Source organism: Ochotona princeps, chromosome 6 (genome assembly GCF_030435755.1).
Source record: "Ochotona princeps isolate mOchPri1 chromosome 6, mOchPri1.hap1, whole genome shotgun sequence".
In the NCBI taxonomy this organism is placed as follows: Eukaryota; Metazoa; Chordata; class Mammalia; order Lagomorpha; family Ochotonidae; genus Ochotona; species Ochotona princeps.
This window is the reverse complement of record NC_080837.1, coordinates 27,790,336-27,808,120: the sequence shown is the minus strand read 5'-3', so window position 1 is coordinate 27,808,120 and position 17,785 is coordinate 27,790,336. Positions and strand designations below refer to the sequence as shown.

The window sequence follows — 17,785 nt, the reverse complement described above, 5'->3', positions numbered from 1 at the left end:
GCCGCACGCCTCTGCCTTGGTGCGTTCAGGCCTGCTCTGATGCTGGCCCCAGTGTCACCCCCTCCAGAAAGTCTTCCTGCAAACTCCCATCATTAGACATCTTTTCTGTGGGCTATTATAAAACTCTAAAAGGTCATTTTTGGAATGACTTCTCAAATAGACTAAAAAGTCCCAGAGGGCAAGGGTTGTGGGTGGGCTTTGTTTTACTTTGTGCCTTGAATATCTAGCAATTGCCTGGTACCTCGCTAGTGTTCACTTTTGAAGCAGTCATAATATCTTTGAACCTCAACATCTGGTACAAAACTTATGTGTGTTTGTGATACAAGTGAAGACATCAAGGAGGTGACTAAGGGTATGAATCCTTTACCACTTTTGAAATCATCAGAATCTTTCAAGCATACTTCCTGCTATTTGTCTTGAGAAAGGGAATGTCCCCTTCATTGACTTTTGCAAATTGAAGAGTGAATCCACCCTTGAAATGAGCGCTGCACATTTTTAAAAAGAGGGAGGGGAAATAAGCATACATATAAGCATATCCATAATCACCATTTTTAAACAGCAGTGAGTCTTTACTTTCTAGTTCCCTATTGGATCAAAATTCCTAGAAAACAAACATCAAAACCAAAGGTAACTGCATGGTACATAAGTTACCCAGCTCATCTTGAGAATAACTATATGCTTGTGATCAGTGAAATCTGATCTCCTTTCCGTAAGAATAAGTTCAAGGAATTCTCAAAGCAAGAGCTTTAACAATAGAGAGAAAGGTGGTATAGAAGCCTTTAGTTGGGGCCCGGCGGCGTGGTCTAGCGGCTAAAGTCCTCGCCTTGAAAGCCCCGGGATCCCATATGGGTGCCGGTTCTAATCCCGGCAGCTCCACTTCCCATCCAGCTCCCTGCCTGTGGCCTGGGAAAGCAGTTGAGGATGGCCCAATGCACTGGGACCCTGCACCCGCGTGGGAGACCTGGAAGAGGTTCCAGGTTCCTGGCTTTGGATCGGCGCAGCATGGGCCATTGCGGCTCACTTGGGGAGTGAATCATCGGATGGAAGATCTTCCTCTCTGTCTCTCCTCCTCTGTGTATATCTGGCTGTAATAAAACGAATAAATCTTTTAAAAAAAAAAAAAGAAGCCTTTAGTTGTGCCAGAGTTCAGAGACAGGGAGAGATGGCACCGAGACAAGGGATCCCCAGAGACAAGGAAAGCAGATACAGCTCTGTGCCACAGTGTCAGTCCAGAAAGTGAACTTGTGACCAGCCCGATCTCATCCCTCCATCCCAACATAGGCTTGACATCTGCTCTTAGGAGACAAGACTGTTCTCTGCATGCGCTGAAGGGAAGCTGTTCTACATCAGGGGCATGCAATTAATCACCTGTGATGCTTTTTCAAAATGTACCTACCTGCCCAAAAAGAGTCTTTCTAAAAATTCCCCAGTGGGGCCTGGTGCGATAGCCTAGTGGCTAAAGTCCTTGCCTTGCATGTGCCGGGATACCATATGGATGCTGGTTCTAATCCTGATGGCCTCACTTCCTTCCAGCTCCCTGCTTGTGGCCTGGGAAAGCAGTCAAGGACAGCCCAAAGCCTTGGGACTCTGCACCCACATGGGAGACCCAGAAGAAGCTCCTGGCTCCTGGCTTTGGATTGGCACAGCTGCAGCTCTTGTAGCCACTTGGAGAGTGAATCAGTGGACGGAAAATCTTGCTCTCTGTCTTTCCTCCTCTCTATATATCTGATTGTGCAATAAAAATAAATCTTAAAAAAAAAAAAAAACACAACTCCCCAGCAGTTTCTGACATATATTCTTGGCCAAGAGCCACAGCCCCAGTGCCACTTCTGATCTCCTTGACCAGAGTGACAGAAAATGTAATTCTCTGGCCAACAAAGCTGACTGTACAGTAGAATGTTTTCATTGGTTCATTACTACTATACTCCAGCAAAAGGATTAATGACAGTGCCTACTACTATCCCTCTGAATTACAGAAAACAATGAAATGGAAAAAGAAAAAAGAAAAGAAATCTGACTCTGTTCACTAGCCTACCAGACTAGAAAAGCAAGGACTCGGCTTTGAAGAAGAAAGGGAATTGTTACCACAGAGGTCAGATACTCTATTGATCCAGAAGCACTGAGCAAAGTGTCCGTGGCCATGGAGATTTCAAGGAGGAGAGGAGAATCTTAAGCACTCAACAGCATCCTTTTGAATGTATATTTGTATTTTGACAGAATAAAGTTGCCATGCCACAACAATATTACATAGTGGCATTGCTGTTTCCATACGCAGGGTCCAGATCTCCTGGAGACACAGGAGGAATTGTTTGATACAGATTCTGCTTTGCAAGCTGACTGGCTAGCTAACGCTACCTGTCGTATACATGGCTCCTGCGGAGGATCTTACTGCAAATACTTGGCAAGCCAGTAGAGAAAACACATCAGCAATCGTGCCAGCAGTTACAGCTGACGTAGTCAATTCAGCTTCAGCTTCAAGAGGGTCATCCCAGTGGAATCTCTGAAAATCAATGACTTTTTTCTAGTAAGCCTTAAGTAGATGTACTTTTACAAACATCTGAACAATATATGTTACCACTGCTTGAGAACTTGATGTTATTTGTACTTCATGAGGTTCTTATATAGGTTATATACATTTGAGAAACAAAAGCACTGACGAGACGGTATGTATGGTATTTTGGTGGGGAGGGGCTCAGGGAAGGAAATGGTTTTATCTGCACAGTAGCTCTTGGCTGAGATTATTGTGCAGACATTTGGACTATTTCACACAACCTTAATTCAGGTTTCCACAAGGATGCACAATCAGGTATTGACAGTTCATAGCTTCATTTATGTCTTAATCTTAAGAAAAAGAAGCCTACATGCCATCCAGATTTTATTTAAAGAAAAAGACTGCACAGTTATGTGTTATGGTTAGAATGGATGCTCCAAGATTCATGTGTTGGAAACATAGTTAGCAAATCATCATGTTAACAGCCTTTGGAGGTGGGATTTGGGGGCGGCAACTGGGTTAGGAGAGCTCTGCTCTAACAAATGTATTAATCTGTTCACTGGGTGGTTGAGGGAGTGTGAGTGTCTGTTATGGATGCAGCAGCCTCTGGCACGCTGGCTTGGTCTCAAACCCCCTCAGGGGGACACTACCATTGCTCTTGACTTCTCAGCCTGTGGAACATAGTGGGGAACGTCTAGCCCAGAACCATCTGGTCTGGCCCTGTGAAGTCACCTGGAGGGGGAGCATTCGAAATTCAATAAATCCATAGCAGGCTTTCTGTTGATAATTTCACATGCCTCATGAAAGATGTTATGAATATCCAAATGGCCCTTGGTAGAAAGAAAGGTTTCTCACCTCTGGTCTAGAACCACAAGGTAAATAAACAATTTTTAATTAGTCACTCTGGCATTTTGTTACAGCAATAGAACACACACCACAGTGGTAGGCATTTGGCCATAATACTATGTTTCAAGTAATGCTTTGACTCTGTTGTTGATCATGTGAGAGAAACACTTGGAAAACACAACTGAAGAACAATGAGCCAAGTTAAAAAAAAGTCTGTTATATCCTCATTTAAAGCGAACACCAAACCTCACGGGTCAGGTTAACATGACAGCAATTTTCCTATATGGAAGACACAGAGGGGGACGTGGACTTTAGCTCCCACCTGTTCAGTTTCTTGCTTGTATTTATCTGCACGTTCCTCAATGGACTTTTTCTCTGATTGAGTCTGTTCCAGATCTTTCCGGAGCTTGGCAATTTCTTCCTGCAGACTAAGAACACGTCCGGTGGCAACCTTGGCTTCCTCCTCGCTTAGCTGAAGACGCTCTAAGTCATTCCGTAGTTTCTCAGTCTCAGAGTTGTAGACTCCTTCCAGATTAGTCAGTTTCTCCATGAGACATTTGTAGTCTTTGTTCTTCAAACACAGACATAATAATAAGTAAATAGACACATAGTTATCATATTCACGCTATATCATCATAGCATTGATAGAGTTCCCAGCCAACATTTACAATACACTTGGCATGGAAACCAACTCTGAGCTGGGTGAACCAGGTCAAGATGATGCACATTCTCTTTGTGTAAGGTGCACATAGGATGCGGACATTGTCCTTGGCCACTCAACACGTATAGCATCAACACCAATGCCTTCTCAGTAATCCCAACAGAAAAAAGAACATCACAGGGCCCGGCGGCGTGGCCTAGCGGCTAAAGTCCTCGCCTTGAAAGCCCCGGGATCCCATATGGGCGCCGGTTCTAATCCCGGAAGCTCCACTTCCCATCTAGCTCCCTGCCTGTGGCCTGGGAAAGCAGTCGAGGACGGCCCAATGCATTGGCACCCTGCACCCGTGTGGGAGACCCGGAAGAGGTTCCAGGTTCCCGGCTTCGGATTGGTGTGCATTGACCCGTTGCGGCTCACTTGGGGAGTGAAACATCGGACGGAAGATCTTCCTCTCTGTCTCTCCTCCTCTCTGTATATCTGGCTTTGTAATAAAATAAATAAATCTTAAAAAAAAAAAAAAGAACTTCACAGCTAATGTTGGTTTAATTTACTCAATTGTCAGCACAGATGTGATTTGCTTATAATTAGAAGGTGAGTTAGGTAATAAATTCTGAATTTCCTGATTATTAATCCACAGAGGGAATGCATACTTTTTTAAAAGCAGATCATGTACTGGCTAAATAACATGTGGAAACGATAAAATGACTTGAAATGTGATCAGTTTCTTATAAATATACAGGTCGACTACCTTAAAAGCCCTCTGCTTCATTCAAAGAATTTTCCTAATGAATCTTATTTCATTCTAACCCAATTTATCTTTGTTCTCCCCTGTATTTATATATTCTTAATCACCTATATATAACTTGCATGTGCTAAAATATTGCTTGGAAACTATCTCTAAGCAATCAGATTTTAATATCTGCAAATAGACTACAAGTTCCTCAGGTACATAGACATCTTTCAGCTTATTTGGTCCATTCCCATGCCAAATAACTAATTTTTAAAATGAGCAATATACCATAATCAAACTGATTATTATGGTCAAAGAGCTCTGTTAAGTACAATATGACTGTCAATCAAAATTGTTTGGTGCATTAGTAAATCTGGGTTTTCAAAAATAATTTATGCCTTAGTCATTGTAATTGTTATCTAACCTATAAGCTCATCATTATTTGTTCATTGCTGTCATTATTTTACATTTTGCTAAGACTAACAGGTAGGGTCACAGGGAAACAATGCTGAAAGGAATCCCAGAGGATTTCCTCAGGCATGCACCATACTCAGGGCTCCTGTGTAACACATACCTGCTCATCAACCTTGCGCTGCAGTTGCATGATCTTGTTCTCCATGCCAATGTGAAGCTTCTTATAGCGCTCCACAGAGCGAGCCTCAATCTTGAGCTTCTTCAGCTCCCGCTTGGCCATCATCCTCCGGAAGCAGCACTGAAGGTAGATAATGGCGCGCATGCTCCTCCTGTAGTGTTTGCGAGCCAGCCAGCCCCGGACCCACTTCTGAATGATGACTGCCTTGTGTTCACGCAGTATCTACAGACAAGGTCATGGCAGATAATGTCAGGACCTGGATTAGACTCAAGGTTAAGCCCCATCAACTTGTCATACTGAGAACCCATATGTTACCTAAAAGGAAAGACATAGAAGTTGAGTCAACAGTGTATCAAATAGACTATCACACAGAAATATGGAGGTCTTCATTAATTTAAAGTGGAGTCTGTAGCAGTGAGGTGCATGATCTGAGCACTTGCAGAACATCACAGTCTTGATTAAGCTCCTTGTCTTATGTCAAGGATGACTACACAACAACTAAATAAGGCTCAGGGATAGGAAGCTGAACACTCAGACTTGAAGTTCAAGCAGCCACAGTGGCAAGGCTTTCAGCTTTTCTGTTCCACTTACTTTTTCCTAATGACTCTTGACAGTGGTGCATTTCTCAGAGTTTAGCCATATGGAAATGGCTTATAATTTGAGCTTCCATTTTAAATCTAATTTCCATCAGTGATTCAGATAAACTAAACAACACCAGTTCTCCATTTCAATCCCATGTAGGGTAACACTGGATTTGAACTACAGCTAGAAAGAGCATTAATGGGATGGCTCGTGGCATGTACTGAGCAAACCACTTCTACCATGTCTAGTTACAACTGAGAATCTGCGCTGGATAGAGAATCCTACTGTTAATTCAATGGCCCGGAGACCCAGTTCAGATATTCCTCAGGAGAGTACTGAGGAAAACAGAAATTAACAATTAATAGATCTGAAAAGCCAAGTTTAAAGTTTTCCCTTCCATGGAACCCTCATGTTTACACAGAAAGAGAATAAGACTATGCAGCAGGCATGACCACTGAGAGCTTGGAGTAGCTATTTTCAAATCATCTTCAAGACTCAGCTATTAAACCCACATTAGTTCTGCAATTTTTTTCGACTAAAATAACTTCCAAGTAATATGTGCAATTACTTAAGCTCATTAATCACTTACTACCCGTGACTAGAGACTCATCCCCCAAATCCTGCTATTACTGTTCTTTTAACAGTGATACTACAAAGCTAATGTCCAGGCTCCACCGCTGGATTATAGGGAATATATCCTAAAGACCACATTCAAGAGGTGAAATATTTTCATCAATTGCCACAGAGGATGAGTAAGATTAATCTGACCCAAAATTTACAAGGTCATGTTGATTACTGGTACACAGAAAAACCTGTTTGTCAAAAATGTCTGGAGGAAACCAAATTCGTATTATAATTTGTTGCCTCTGCACCATGGCAAGCTCTTCTAGGATTGTTTCCTTGGAAAAGTCATCTGTCTGTTGGCTGTAGATTCCACCTGTTCTGAGCTCTCTGTGCTCAAGTGATAATGCGACCACTAACTTATTTAGAAAAAGGGTCTCTGTAGAGAGGGTTGAGTAAAAGACCTTGAGATGGGAGATCACCCCGGAGGACGGACGCATGTGGGACCTGATGCCATCACTCTTGCAAGAGACAGACAAGAGAAGAGCAGTCAGGAACACAGAAAGGAAGGTGGTGTATGAAGACAGGGGCAAGGCTGGAGGCATGTGTACATTGCGTAAGGAGATGCTGGCAGCCGTGAGACTGGGAGAGGCAAGGAGCAGATTCTCCTCTCAAAGCACCACAAAGGGTTCAGCCCTGGGAACACTTTGGTTTTGGCCCAGTGCTGCCTGTGGACTTTTGATCTTCAGAACTATGAGAGAATAAACATCCGTTAAGTCATCAAGCCTGTGCTAGTTTATTACAGAAGCCACAGGCAACTAAGATACACACTCGTTTCTTTTGTTCCAAATTCCTAGTTAGGGGGATAAAAGCATGATAGATTTCATTTCCCATTCCCTTGCTAATAAATGCATGCATCTTGAAAACACATTTTGATTGCTGTTTGTCTCCACATAGCTCCTATATTTATACCATTCACTGTGGCACTTTGTTTAAATGGCAAAGCGAAGTTGAAAATGATGCCTCACCTTGCGATACCTGTTTCTAGCCAAGTAGCCTCGCAAGTAAGACTGAAGAACGACAGTGGCGGCTCGTGTGATCTTGTACCTCCTGCGGACCACATACATGCGCCAGTACTTCTGGATGGTGATTGCTGCCCTGGTTCTGCGCAAAAACTTGGCATAGCTGATCAGAGAAAACAGGGGCACACTATCAGTCATCTGGGAAAATGCAGTACACATCTCACAGAAACTCAAGACTGGTGATTCACTCCCCAAGTGAGCCGCAACGGGCTGGTGTGCGCCGATCCGATGCCAGGAACCTGGAACCTCTTCCAGGTCTCCCACACGGGTGCAGGGTCCCAATGCATTGGGCTGTCCTCGACTGCTTTCCCAGGCCACAAGCAGGGAGCTGGATGGGAAGTGGAGCTTCCGGGATTAGAACCGGTGCCCATATGGGATCCCGGGGCGTTGAAGGCGAGGACTTTAGCCGCTAGGCCACGCCGCCGGGCCCAAGACTGGTGATATCCTACAGACAATGAGTAGTATGCCCACTGTGTGATTCTCATAATGTGTCATTTGCTAAATCAACATTTACAGTTTTACATCAGTTTAGAGTTGTTCCAAGTGTCTTTGCATGCCTTACCTCATTCAGCCTTCCCTGACTGAAATGTGGGATGGCCAAAGTGAAGTTCATAAAGGTCCATTCTCTCTAGGACAGGTTCGCTTCTGAGGTTTTGGACCTTTTACATTGCATTTATATACATAGAATTATTTACATAGGATTTATATACACAGAATCCCCCCACTTACTCCTCACAAGCGTTCTTAGATTTTCTAATTACTGGCATACCATATTTTCCCTGAATTTATCTGCTTAATGTTTCATTATTAATTCATTTCTATTTATACTTCTAAATTACAATTATCCTAATATGTAATCATACTGAAGTGTAATTCTCTTCTAGGCAGTCTCCGTTAGCTGTGTCCCCAAAAACTTCACTATTAAGTGCCTCATATTCATGACTATTTTCCTTGACACATGATTTCATCAAATGCCACACAGAAGTACACAAAAATTCTAAGGACTTACATCAGCAGAAATTAATAATTTTCTTGAGGATGAATTTGTATGTTTCATTGGGCTAAGTGAAATCTGATTCTATTTAACTCCTTTATGAGTTAATATGGTATCTCTTGCAACCAAGAAGGGATGAAGTGCTGCCTTCTCAGGTATGGTGACCATATACCATGGTACTAGGTTGGACAAATAGTTAGCAGGCACCCTACCCCTACAGGCCCAGGAGCCGGAGTGGACAGGTGCCCAGGAAACCCACCATCGAGCCTGGAAGCCCCGCACGTATCGCTGCACAGTGATGGCCGCTTTCCGCATGCGCAGGTACTTCTTCCTCAGCAGCCATCCTCTGATGGTTTTCTGGATCCGGATGCAGGCGGCCCTCAGTTTGTCTGCCCTCAGCTTTTCTAGGTAGGCCACTTGACCAGCACGGAAAAAGATCTTTGTCTTACCAAACTGGTACTTGTCCTTGTCCTATTTTTGGAAGAAATCGTAATGCTCAGAAATAATGATCATATAAAGTAAGCTAGAGGAGAGGAAAAAAAAATCTAAAAGCAGAATCAGTAAAGGGATGAATCTATCAGCTAAAACTTGGGCTATGTCACAAATAACTAATGGAGCCAGATTTTTGATCCAATGCAAGCTGAGAAAATAGAAGGAATTTTAAAGGAAAAAATGAGTTTTAAGAGTTATTTTCCAGAATAATTCTACCTGGAATTATTATCTGAGGCCCAACACTTGGTTGTGGGTTATAGGCAGCTATTACTTGCTCGTTTGTATTTTAAACATCTCAAGGAAATGGAGATCTGACACGCCCTCTGCCTGCCCAGGGCCGTAAGGGTTACATCAGGCTGTGTGTTCCATGAGAAAGCTGAAGGGACAAAAACACCAGGATGAAGAGTAAGGCAGGAAGAAGCGCACAAGAAATAAAAATTTAAAAAAAAGAAAAAAAAAGTTCTTGGCTATTCATCTTAAGAACTAAGTCTCTAAACGGCTATCTCTTGGCTTTATCAACAGTATGTGAAAACAAACAAACAAAATTGTGTAGGTATGTGTTAAATCCTATACATTTCATACTCTGCACAAAAACATAATTCTTTATAGTGCTTATAGACTTCTGATTGTAAGTAAGGTGAGCAAGTAAACATAGATGGACAAACTTTTGGAGTGTTACACTGAGATTTCCCTTGAAGTATGTAAGATATAACCATTCTTACAACAACAAGTGCTAATTCATGCCTGAAGTACATGCCTAATTCAGGCAAGCCTACATACACTGCTCTCTGGAATTCTAACCACAAGGGAAAAAAAAAACAAAACATCTGGGAAAACAGTGGAAGATGGTTCCCTTTGTTCTACATTGCCAGGTTGGGAACGAACTAGCAGACGGAAGGTTCTCTCACTCTCTGTCACTCTGCCTTTCATATATAAATAGACCTTTTTAAAAATTGCAAATCATTAGGCCTGTCCCAGAGCAATCAGAAATTCAGAAGTAGGGGCAGCAGTGGATGATTTTAGAAGCCCCCATAAAGTCTGAGCACTCCTCCCCCTGGAATACAAGATTCCTCTTAATGCCAACCTGTACTCTCTGACTCATTTCCTACTGTCCCAAACACAAATCTTATCTTACAAAAATGACTTTCCTGGTTTCTGAGCAACTCCTGCTTTCCTATTTATTCACACCTGGCTCCCTCTTAGAATATTATCCTTCCATTTTATGCTGTCTAATTGATTCTTCATAAAGCGGCTTTCCCTCTACTGATTCTCTTCTCACTCACTCAGAATTCCATGTGGATACTGAGGTAGATGGCATCTATCTTTGAAGGGCATTACTTTCCAAGGCAGGTTGTGTTATCTGAGAAAATTACTTATTTTCTTACTTACAGGGCTTCTGGCCCAGCGTCTTTGCTAAGCAAGTCATAGGTACATTTTTGCTGATGATGGTCCCATCCTATATAAAAAAGGTCCAATTCTGGGAGTCTGGGTCCAGACCCCACAACTCTGCTTCCTATGCATGGAACATCCTCCTCATTGGTTCTAGCAACCACAGGGAGCTTGATCTCCAAAACAATCCACAGAGGTTGCCAGGGTTTTCAGAGACTAGAACCACTTGACCACTGCCAGTATCTGTACAGAGGTAAGTGAAAATCTCTCTCACCAGTATCAGCTTCTCTAACACATTCTTGCATGTTTGCTTTCTGTCACTCAGCACATCCTTTTGCTTCATCAGGACACGGTAGCGGCTGAAAAATTCTTGGTAAGTCCAACTAAGGAAAGAAAAGCACTCGTGAGCTTCTTTGAAGAACAGTGAACGTCTCTCGTTGGGGTCCCTCCTCTTCCCACACGCCCTGGCTCACCGTGAAGGGAAGCCCGCCGCGCTGATCCGGATGGTCTCCAGCACCCCACACGCCCTCAGTTGCTGCACTGCCCTTTTCTCATCAAACCTATGGAGAAAAACCAAAGTCAGGAAGGCACCCAGAACCCGCTGTAACCAGAACCTGCCCTCTTCCACCAAAACTGGAGTTCTTAAGGAGCCAAACAGGTAAATTGGGAAAGAAAACACTTAGTGATCCAAGTAGCTGTGACCAAATAGAAAACTCCACGACAGGGTTGAGAGAGGGCAGTGAGCCACAAAGACAAAGAACAGTCACATTCCCTCCAGTATCACCAGCCCCTAAGGAAAACCACTGAGTCTCTCAGAAAAACAACATGAACTCTCCCTGCACTTTTCCCTCCCTCATACATCGCTTTGCCCGGCTTCAGAGCTGCTTCAAGTTCATGGGAACAGCAAACACATCTCCTCTGGAACATGGAATGGCAGGCCCTGGAGACTTCACGGACCCAAGGACAAATTTAATATTATCCAGTTATTTTATTTTTTTTTTAAAGATTTATTCATTTTATTACAGCCAGATATACAGAGGAGGAGAGACAGAGAGGAAGATCTTCCGTCCGATGATTCACTCCCCAAGTGAACCGCAACGGGCCGGTACACGCCGATCTGAAGCCGGGAACCTGGAACCTCTTCCGGGTCTCCCACGCGGGTGCAGGGTCCCAAAGCTTTGGGCCGTCCTCAACTGCTTTCCCAGGCCACAAGCAGGGAGCTGGATGGGAAGTGGAGCTGCCGGGATTAGAACCGGAGCCCATATGGGATCCCGGGGTGTTGAAGGTAAGGACTTTAGCCGTCAGGCCACACTGCCGGGCCCTATCCAGTTATTTTAAAGAGACTGTTGTACTAAGCACAAACAGCATTTACAAGGAAAAGCATTATTATTTTATATTAAATGTTATATTTATTTCATCCTAGGGCAGAGCTGCAGATCTTGTTCTCCACCGAGGCCATTTCGATATTTACAACATCATCCACGGACCACACAAAATTACCAACTTAGCTAATTCTGTTAAGTCGGGCTGCGGAACTACCCAAAGAGTGCATAGACCGTGACAGGGAGAGGCCTAGGAGGGAAACAATGGGTTTCCCTCTCCTGGGTCACTGCTCCCGCGGGAGGACATGATAACTTGGAAGGGGGCTGGGGTGGCTAGACGGAAAGGAGCTCAGCAATATCGGTGGGGGCTGGATGGCTGAGTTGGTTAGTTAGAACTAAGCTTTAAAACCCAGGGACAAATACAAGAGGTAGATGAGATGTGGGACAGACTGGACTAGTCTGCTATACACACCAGGCGAACCAGGATAGGGGGTGGGCCTAGTGGGGGATATTGTGGGTCGCCCCGACTGGGCTGCAGCCCCCACTGGCTGATGTAGGAGCCGAGTGGGGGCTGGGCAGAACCAATCTGGTCTGCAATACCCACTGGTTCCAGTGCAACTCAAGCCCGAAAACAAAACCAGCCCAGGAATTGCAACTACAAGCTGAATGTGGCGATGAACAGCTGGACTCAGAGCCCTGGCCAAGAGAAGACAGAGGACAGAACGGGTCAATCAGCCACCTCGGATATACGTTGGCAGCGAAAGATGGGCGAATGAAGTCTCTACGATGGACAGTGTCAACCAGTGAACTCCGCAACAACCTCATCGAGCTGGGAGTGGCGAGACTGACAGTGATTCATAACTAGAGAAATATTAAAACCACTAGGGGTTGATCCCAGCTAAATAGTCTTCCGAAGAAGCTGTTCAATTCATCTGGACAATGATTAGCTGGACTATATGCTTGTTATCTGTTTGTAAGGGAAGAATCTTGATTGAATTTGAACTGTAATACTGCAATGGGGTGGGGGGGTCCACCGTGGGGGAGGGACATGGGGAGGAGTGGGGGGGAACCCCAGAGCCTATGAAACTGTCACATAATGCAAAATAATTAATAATTAAAAAAACCAAAATTACCAACTTAAAAATTGGACTGCTACAGATTTCTTTTTTTTTTTTTTTTTTTTAAGATTTTTATTATTATTGGAAAGCCGGATATACAGAGAGAAGAAGAGACAGAGAGGAAGATCTTCCATCCGATGTTTCATTCCCCAAGTGAGCCGCAACGGGCCGGTACGCGCCGATCCGATGCCGGGAACCAGGAACCTCTTCCGGGTCTCCCAAGCGGGTGCAGCGTCCCAAAGGTTTGGGCTGTCCTCGACTGCTTTCCCAGGCCACAAGCAGGGAGCTGGATGGGAAGTGGAGCTGCCGGGATCAGAACCGGAGCCCATATGGGATCCCAGGGCTTTCAAGGCGAGGACTTTAGCCGCTAGGTCACACCGCCTGGCCCTACAGATTTCTTGAATTTCAAGTGCCACTAAGGAAAATCAGATTGCCCATTTTAGAAAAAAAGCCTCCTAGGATTGTTCGCTCCCTCCTCAAAAAGGGTAACTGCAGCAGGAGAAAAAGCACAACTTCCTGCATGGTTTCAAGACCTGCAAACCACCAGGCAAGCACTCTGCAGCCCGCTCTGGCTTCAACTAATGCCCAAGGAACAAAAAGCCCAGCATGTCCTTCAATACGGACTAATTCAAAAAAGAAAACAGTACTAGAAACGTTAAGTTGACCTCATCTTTTCAAATTTTTGGAATACCACCTACTTTGTTCTTACAGTCCCAAAGGATAAGACTAATGGGGAAAAAAATCTATTATCTAGTAATTTGTTTCTATAAGATAAGAGGATTTGCCCCCTTTTTTATGTTGGGTTGACAATCTTTATGACATAAGGAGACTTTTGTGTTCAGTAGAGTTAATAAGTACTTACGTGAATGGGAACTTGAAGTCATTAGGTTTAATACAGCGCACATAGTGAGGGGTGGTGGCATTGAGAGTTTCCATAAGCAGGTGGAGGGAGTTTCGGAACTGCATGAAAAAGAACAAATGGGGTATCAAGGTTTTGCTGATAGTTATAAATTATACAAACAGTTTAAAATTCCTTCCCTATAAAGCTAATGAGGATGACCTTGCCACCCATGAACTTGACCCACTTTCAGAAGAGAGGCTTCTATTAAGTGAGAATGGTAGGACTTTGGGTTGAAATTTGGCGAAGTTCTACCATTATTTGTTTATTCTGTAATACACTTGTTCAAATACCATCCTTTCCCTACTCTTGTTGTTGTAAAAGGTTTCTGTATCTCAGTTCTATGATTTAAGTCAAATGTGAGAACCAAAATAACCTCATTGTTTATTTATGTTTTAAGTTAAAAGGCAGAATAACAGGAGAGAGGGGAAGAGGGAAGAGAAAGACGAATGAGGGATCATCCATCTATTGGCTCACTCTCCAAATGGGCCAGGCTGAAGTCTGGAGTCAGGAGCTCCATCTGAGTCTCCTGTATTGGTGTCAGGGTCCCAAATACCCCATCTTCTGCTGTCTTCTTAAGTTCATTATTAGGGAGCTGAACTGCAAGTAGAATTGCACTTGAATCAGCACTCCAATACAAAATGAAGGCATTTCAAGTGGCATTTTAACCCACGACACCACAATGGCCAGCCCTATAACCTAACATCAACAATATTAAGGCTGTTCACGTAAGGTAAGAACTTTGTTTTAGACGCTGCTTTTAGGAGCATGGAAGTACATAAATGAGGACAATCAGTGAAAGGTTACTTGTCCTTTAAGAATATGGGATCGGGACTGGAGGCTGAGGACCTGTGTCAGGCCCTGCTCCAATCTACAGTAAGCATGGGCTCCCATGCACAGGAAGACGAGTTGATCGGTAATTAGCCTTTCCTGCAAAGCTCCCACACCCAGTTCAGGCAGTAGGCCTATGGGAAGTGATTTCCACTCTCCACAGAGCATAGAACATCCAAGACGGAAAAGGACGCTGTTCTAGAAGCCGGTGCTCTGGAAAAATGCACGGAGAAGGCAAAGATGGCTGTGGTCTGACAGAAAGGATATACACTAGAACTGAAATGTGAAAACCATCATTTTGGGAAAGACTTCAGCACTCATGTCTACAGAATTACAAGGCGACAGTGCCACATGTGACTCAGTGAAGCCCCAGTCCCTCGCGGCCTATGGAGGTCACCTGGGAAGCTGAGGAAGGAAGACCTGAGGCTTCAGGCGAGGCCAAGAGGGGCTGACGTGGCAGCAGGAGCTCCCTGACTCACCTGGTGCCCCACGGTTTTCTTGTGCTCCTTGGCCATCTGGCCTGGTCTCCCTTTGGTGGGCTTTGCAGGCGTGCGGGAGAGGGGGATGCGCCCTGAAGAGGTGGCGGAGGTTGGACTGATGGCCTTCTCATCATCTTGGAATAGTTCTGGAAGCATCTTAAACTGCGCCAAACACGGTAAAAAGAAAAAAAAAAACAAAGAATAGAATTACCCTACAAACCCAAACGTCACAGTAGACACTACCAAGATTTTCAACAAACAGGGACTCCTTTCCTCAGGTAACTTCTGTCATGATCATGATGTTTCAGAAATCATTGTGTTTAAAAGTCAAAAAGATGAGAGAAAGCTGAGATAAATGCTACAAAAATGAAGGCAAGAGAATGTAACAATTTTACAACTATGCTTAAGGGAACTGAATTGAAAACTCTTACACTGACTTGGAAATCTAAATCTAAGGACACCACTACTGATTTTGACCAGAATTATTTTTACGAATCAAATACTAACTGAAAGTCTTCTTGACTGTTTCACAAAATGTTTTATCATCAGCACAGAAAAGCACAGGTCCAAACTTGCAAGTCCTTTACCAAACATCTACTCAGTTGCTTGATTTGTCTGCCCACGCGTGCAGGTGCTGTGCACCAACTCAGAAGTATGACCAACACATCTGGCACAGGAAGACAAATACCGCAGTTCTCTGTTATGTGTGGAAGTTAAGCACTGATAGCAGAGAAGTGGAGAACCACCCAGAGCTTACCAGAGGCTGGCAGGCTGTCTGGGGCTGGGTGCTGCCAAGAAGAGGGTACCCAGGTGCACCTGCATTGCAGAAGCCAACTCCCAATGCTATACAGCACAGAGGACTAGCTAAGTTGGCAGCTACTGAAACATACGAAGCCACCAAGCCAGAGGACGTGAATGAATTACACTGCACACGTGAAATTAAATGCACATTATAACCCATAAATATTTACAAGCTAATAAGTACCAGTTAAAAGGAAAAATATTAAAAGCTGCTGAAAATCTCCACAGGAAAAGAGTAATAAATTATTTCTCAGTATTATAAGATTGTCATAACGATTTTAACAAAAGATGTTGGATTGTAGAAAAACATGTAAAAAAGACTGTGGCCTTATTCTATAAGTTTTTCGATTTGTTTCTTTTTAAAAGAGTTTTAGAATTTATTTTTATTGGAAAGTCAGATCCATAGAGAGGAGGAGAGACAGAGAGGAAGATCCTCCATTGACTGATTCACTCCCAGTAAGTGTCTGCAATGGCCAGAGCTAAGTTGATTGAGCTGAGCTGATCTGAAGCCAGGTGCCAGGAGCCAGGAGCTTCTTCCGGGTCTCCCATGTGGGTGCAGGGTCCCAAGGCTTTGGGCCATCCTCCACTGCCCTCCCAGGCCCCAAGCAGGGAGCTGGATGGGAAACATAGATGTCAAGACATGATCCAGTGTCCATATGGGATCTCAGCATATTCAAGGCAAGCACTTTAGCCACTATCACGCAGGGCCCTTTATATTTGTTTCTAAGTGATCTTAATATATGTAAAAGATTTATTTATTTTTATTATAAAGGCAGATTTATAGAGGAGAGACAGAAAAATCTTCCATGTGCTGGTTTACATCCCAAATGGCCACAATGGCTGGAGCTGAGCCAATCCAAAGCCAGGACTTAAAAGCCTCTTCCAGGTCTCCCACATCAGTGCAGAGTTCCAAGAATCTGAGACATTCTCTATGGCTTTCCCAGGCCACAAGCAGAGAGCTGGATGGGAACTAGAGCAGCTGGGACACAAACAGGTGCCCATGTGGGATGCCAGAACTGGAAAATGGAGGATTATCCTATTTGAGCCATGGTACCAGCCCTTCCAAGCGATTTGTAATTTACATAAATCCTATAATAAAGTTGGTATTCTACCAAATTATGAAAGACTTTTGAACAAGGATGCTGTTTACAACAGTCCCACATCTCATGGAAATGAAGTTGAGTCTTCTTGTAAGAATCATCTTGTATTTGTAACTGCCAAGAACTTAACTGAAAATGTCAAAATATCTCCAGGAAAAACCCGACTTTCTTAATGAGAGTTCATTCACTGAAACACCAAGTTATACAATTTCAGTTACTATTAAAGTATCTATTAATTCTAAGGGTAACTTAGGAAATAATTTGTGGTATGTATGCATATTAATCATGGTTGCTAGCTACATGTAAATATATTCCTGGCTTCAGTGAATAAATAAAATATGCTGGCTTTGTTTATTATAAAGAAGAAAAGAAATATTTTTAAAATGTATCACATTATACCATTAAGATTGTGTTTAAAAGGAAAAGTAAAATTTCCATAGATATGAATACTCAGCATGAAGTACAGATGCTGGCATATGCAGCAATGGGCAATGTACCCACAAATCTTATCTGCTAGTGTATCATTTTCACATAAATTGCTCCCTCTAAGTTCTAGCATGATGGCTCAATGGCTAAATCCTTGCCTTGTAAGTGCCGGGATCCCATAAGGGCACAGATTCATGTACTAGCTGCTACATTTCCCATCTTGTTCTCTAATTATGGCCTGGAAAAACACAGAAGATGGCCCACAGCCTTGGGACTGCACCCTCATTGTAAACCTGGAAGACGCTTCTGACTCCTGGATTCTGGCTTCGGATTGGCTCAGCTTGGGCCATTGCAGCCACTTGGGGAGTGAACCAGCGGATGGAAGGTCTTTCT

The 17,785-nt window shown here is 43.6% G+C and overlaps 1 protein-coding gene across 4 annotated transcripts in view; it reads right to left on the bottom strand.

The window, feature by feature from the left end:
- The window catches only part of MYO5A (myosin VA), a 178,140-nt gene that overhangs the window by 52,939 nt on the left and 107,416 nt on the right, over positions 1-17,785 (bottom strand). For all 4 annotated transcript variants that reach the window (XM_058665833.1, XM_058665834.1, XM_058665835.1 and 1 more), the window contains exons 15-22: positions 15,066-15,227; positions 13,720-13,817; positions 10,891-10,977; positions 10,692-10,800; positions 8,796-9,007; positions 7,489-7,645; positions 5,300-5,539; positions 3,660-3,908 (exon numbers count right to left, since the gene is read on the bottom strand). In XM_058665833.1, coding sequence (XP_058521816.1) covers positions 3,660-3,908; positions 5,300-5,539; positions 7,489-7,645; positions 8,796-9,007; positions 10,692-10,800; positions 10,891-10,977; positions 13,720-13,817; positions 15,066-15,227 — 1,314 coding nt within the window. The remainder of the gene's footprint in view (positions 1-3,659; positions 3,909-5,299; positions 5,540-7,488; positions 7,646-8,795; positions 9,008-10,691; positions 10,801-10,890; positions 10,978-13,719; positions 13,818-15,065; positions 15,228-17,785) is intronic.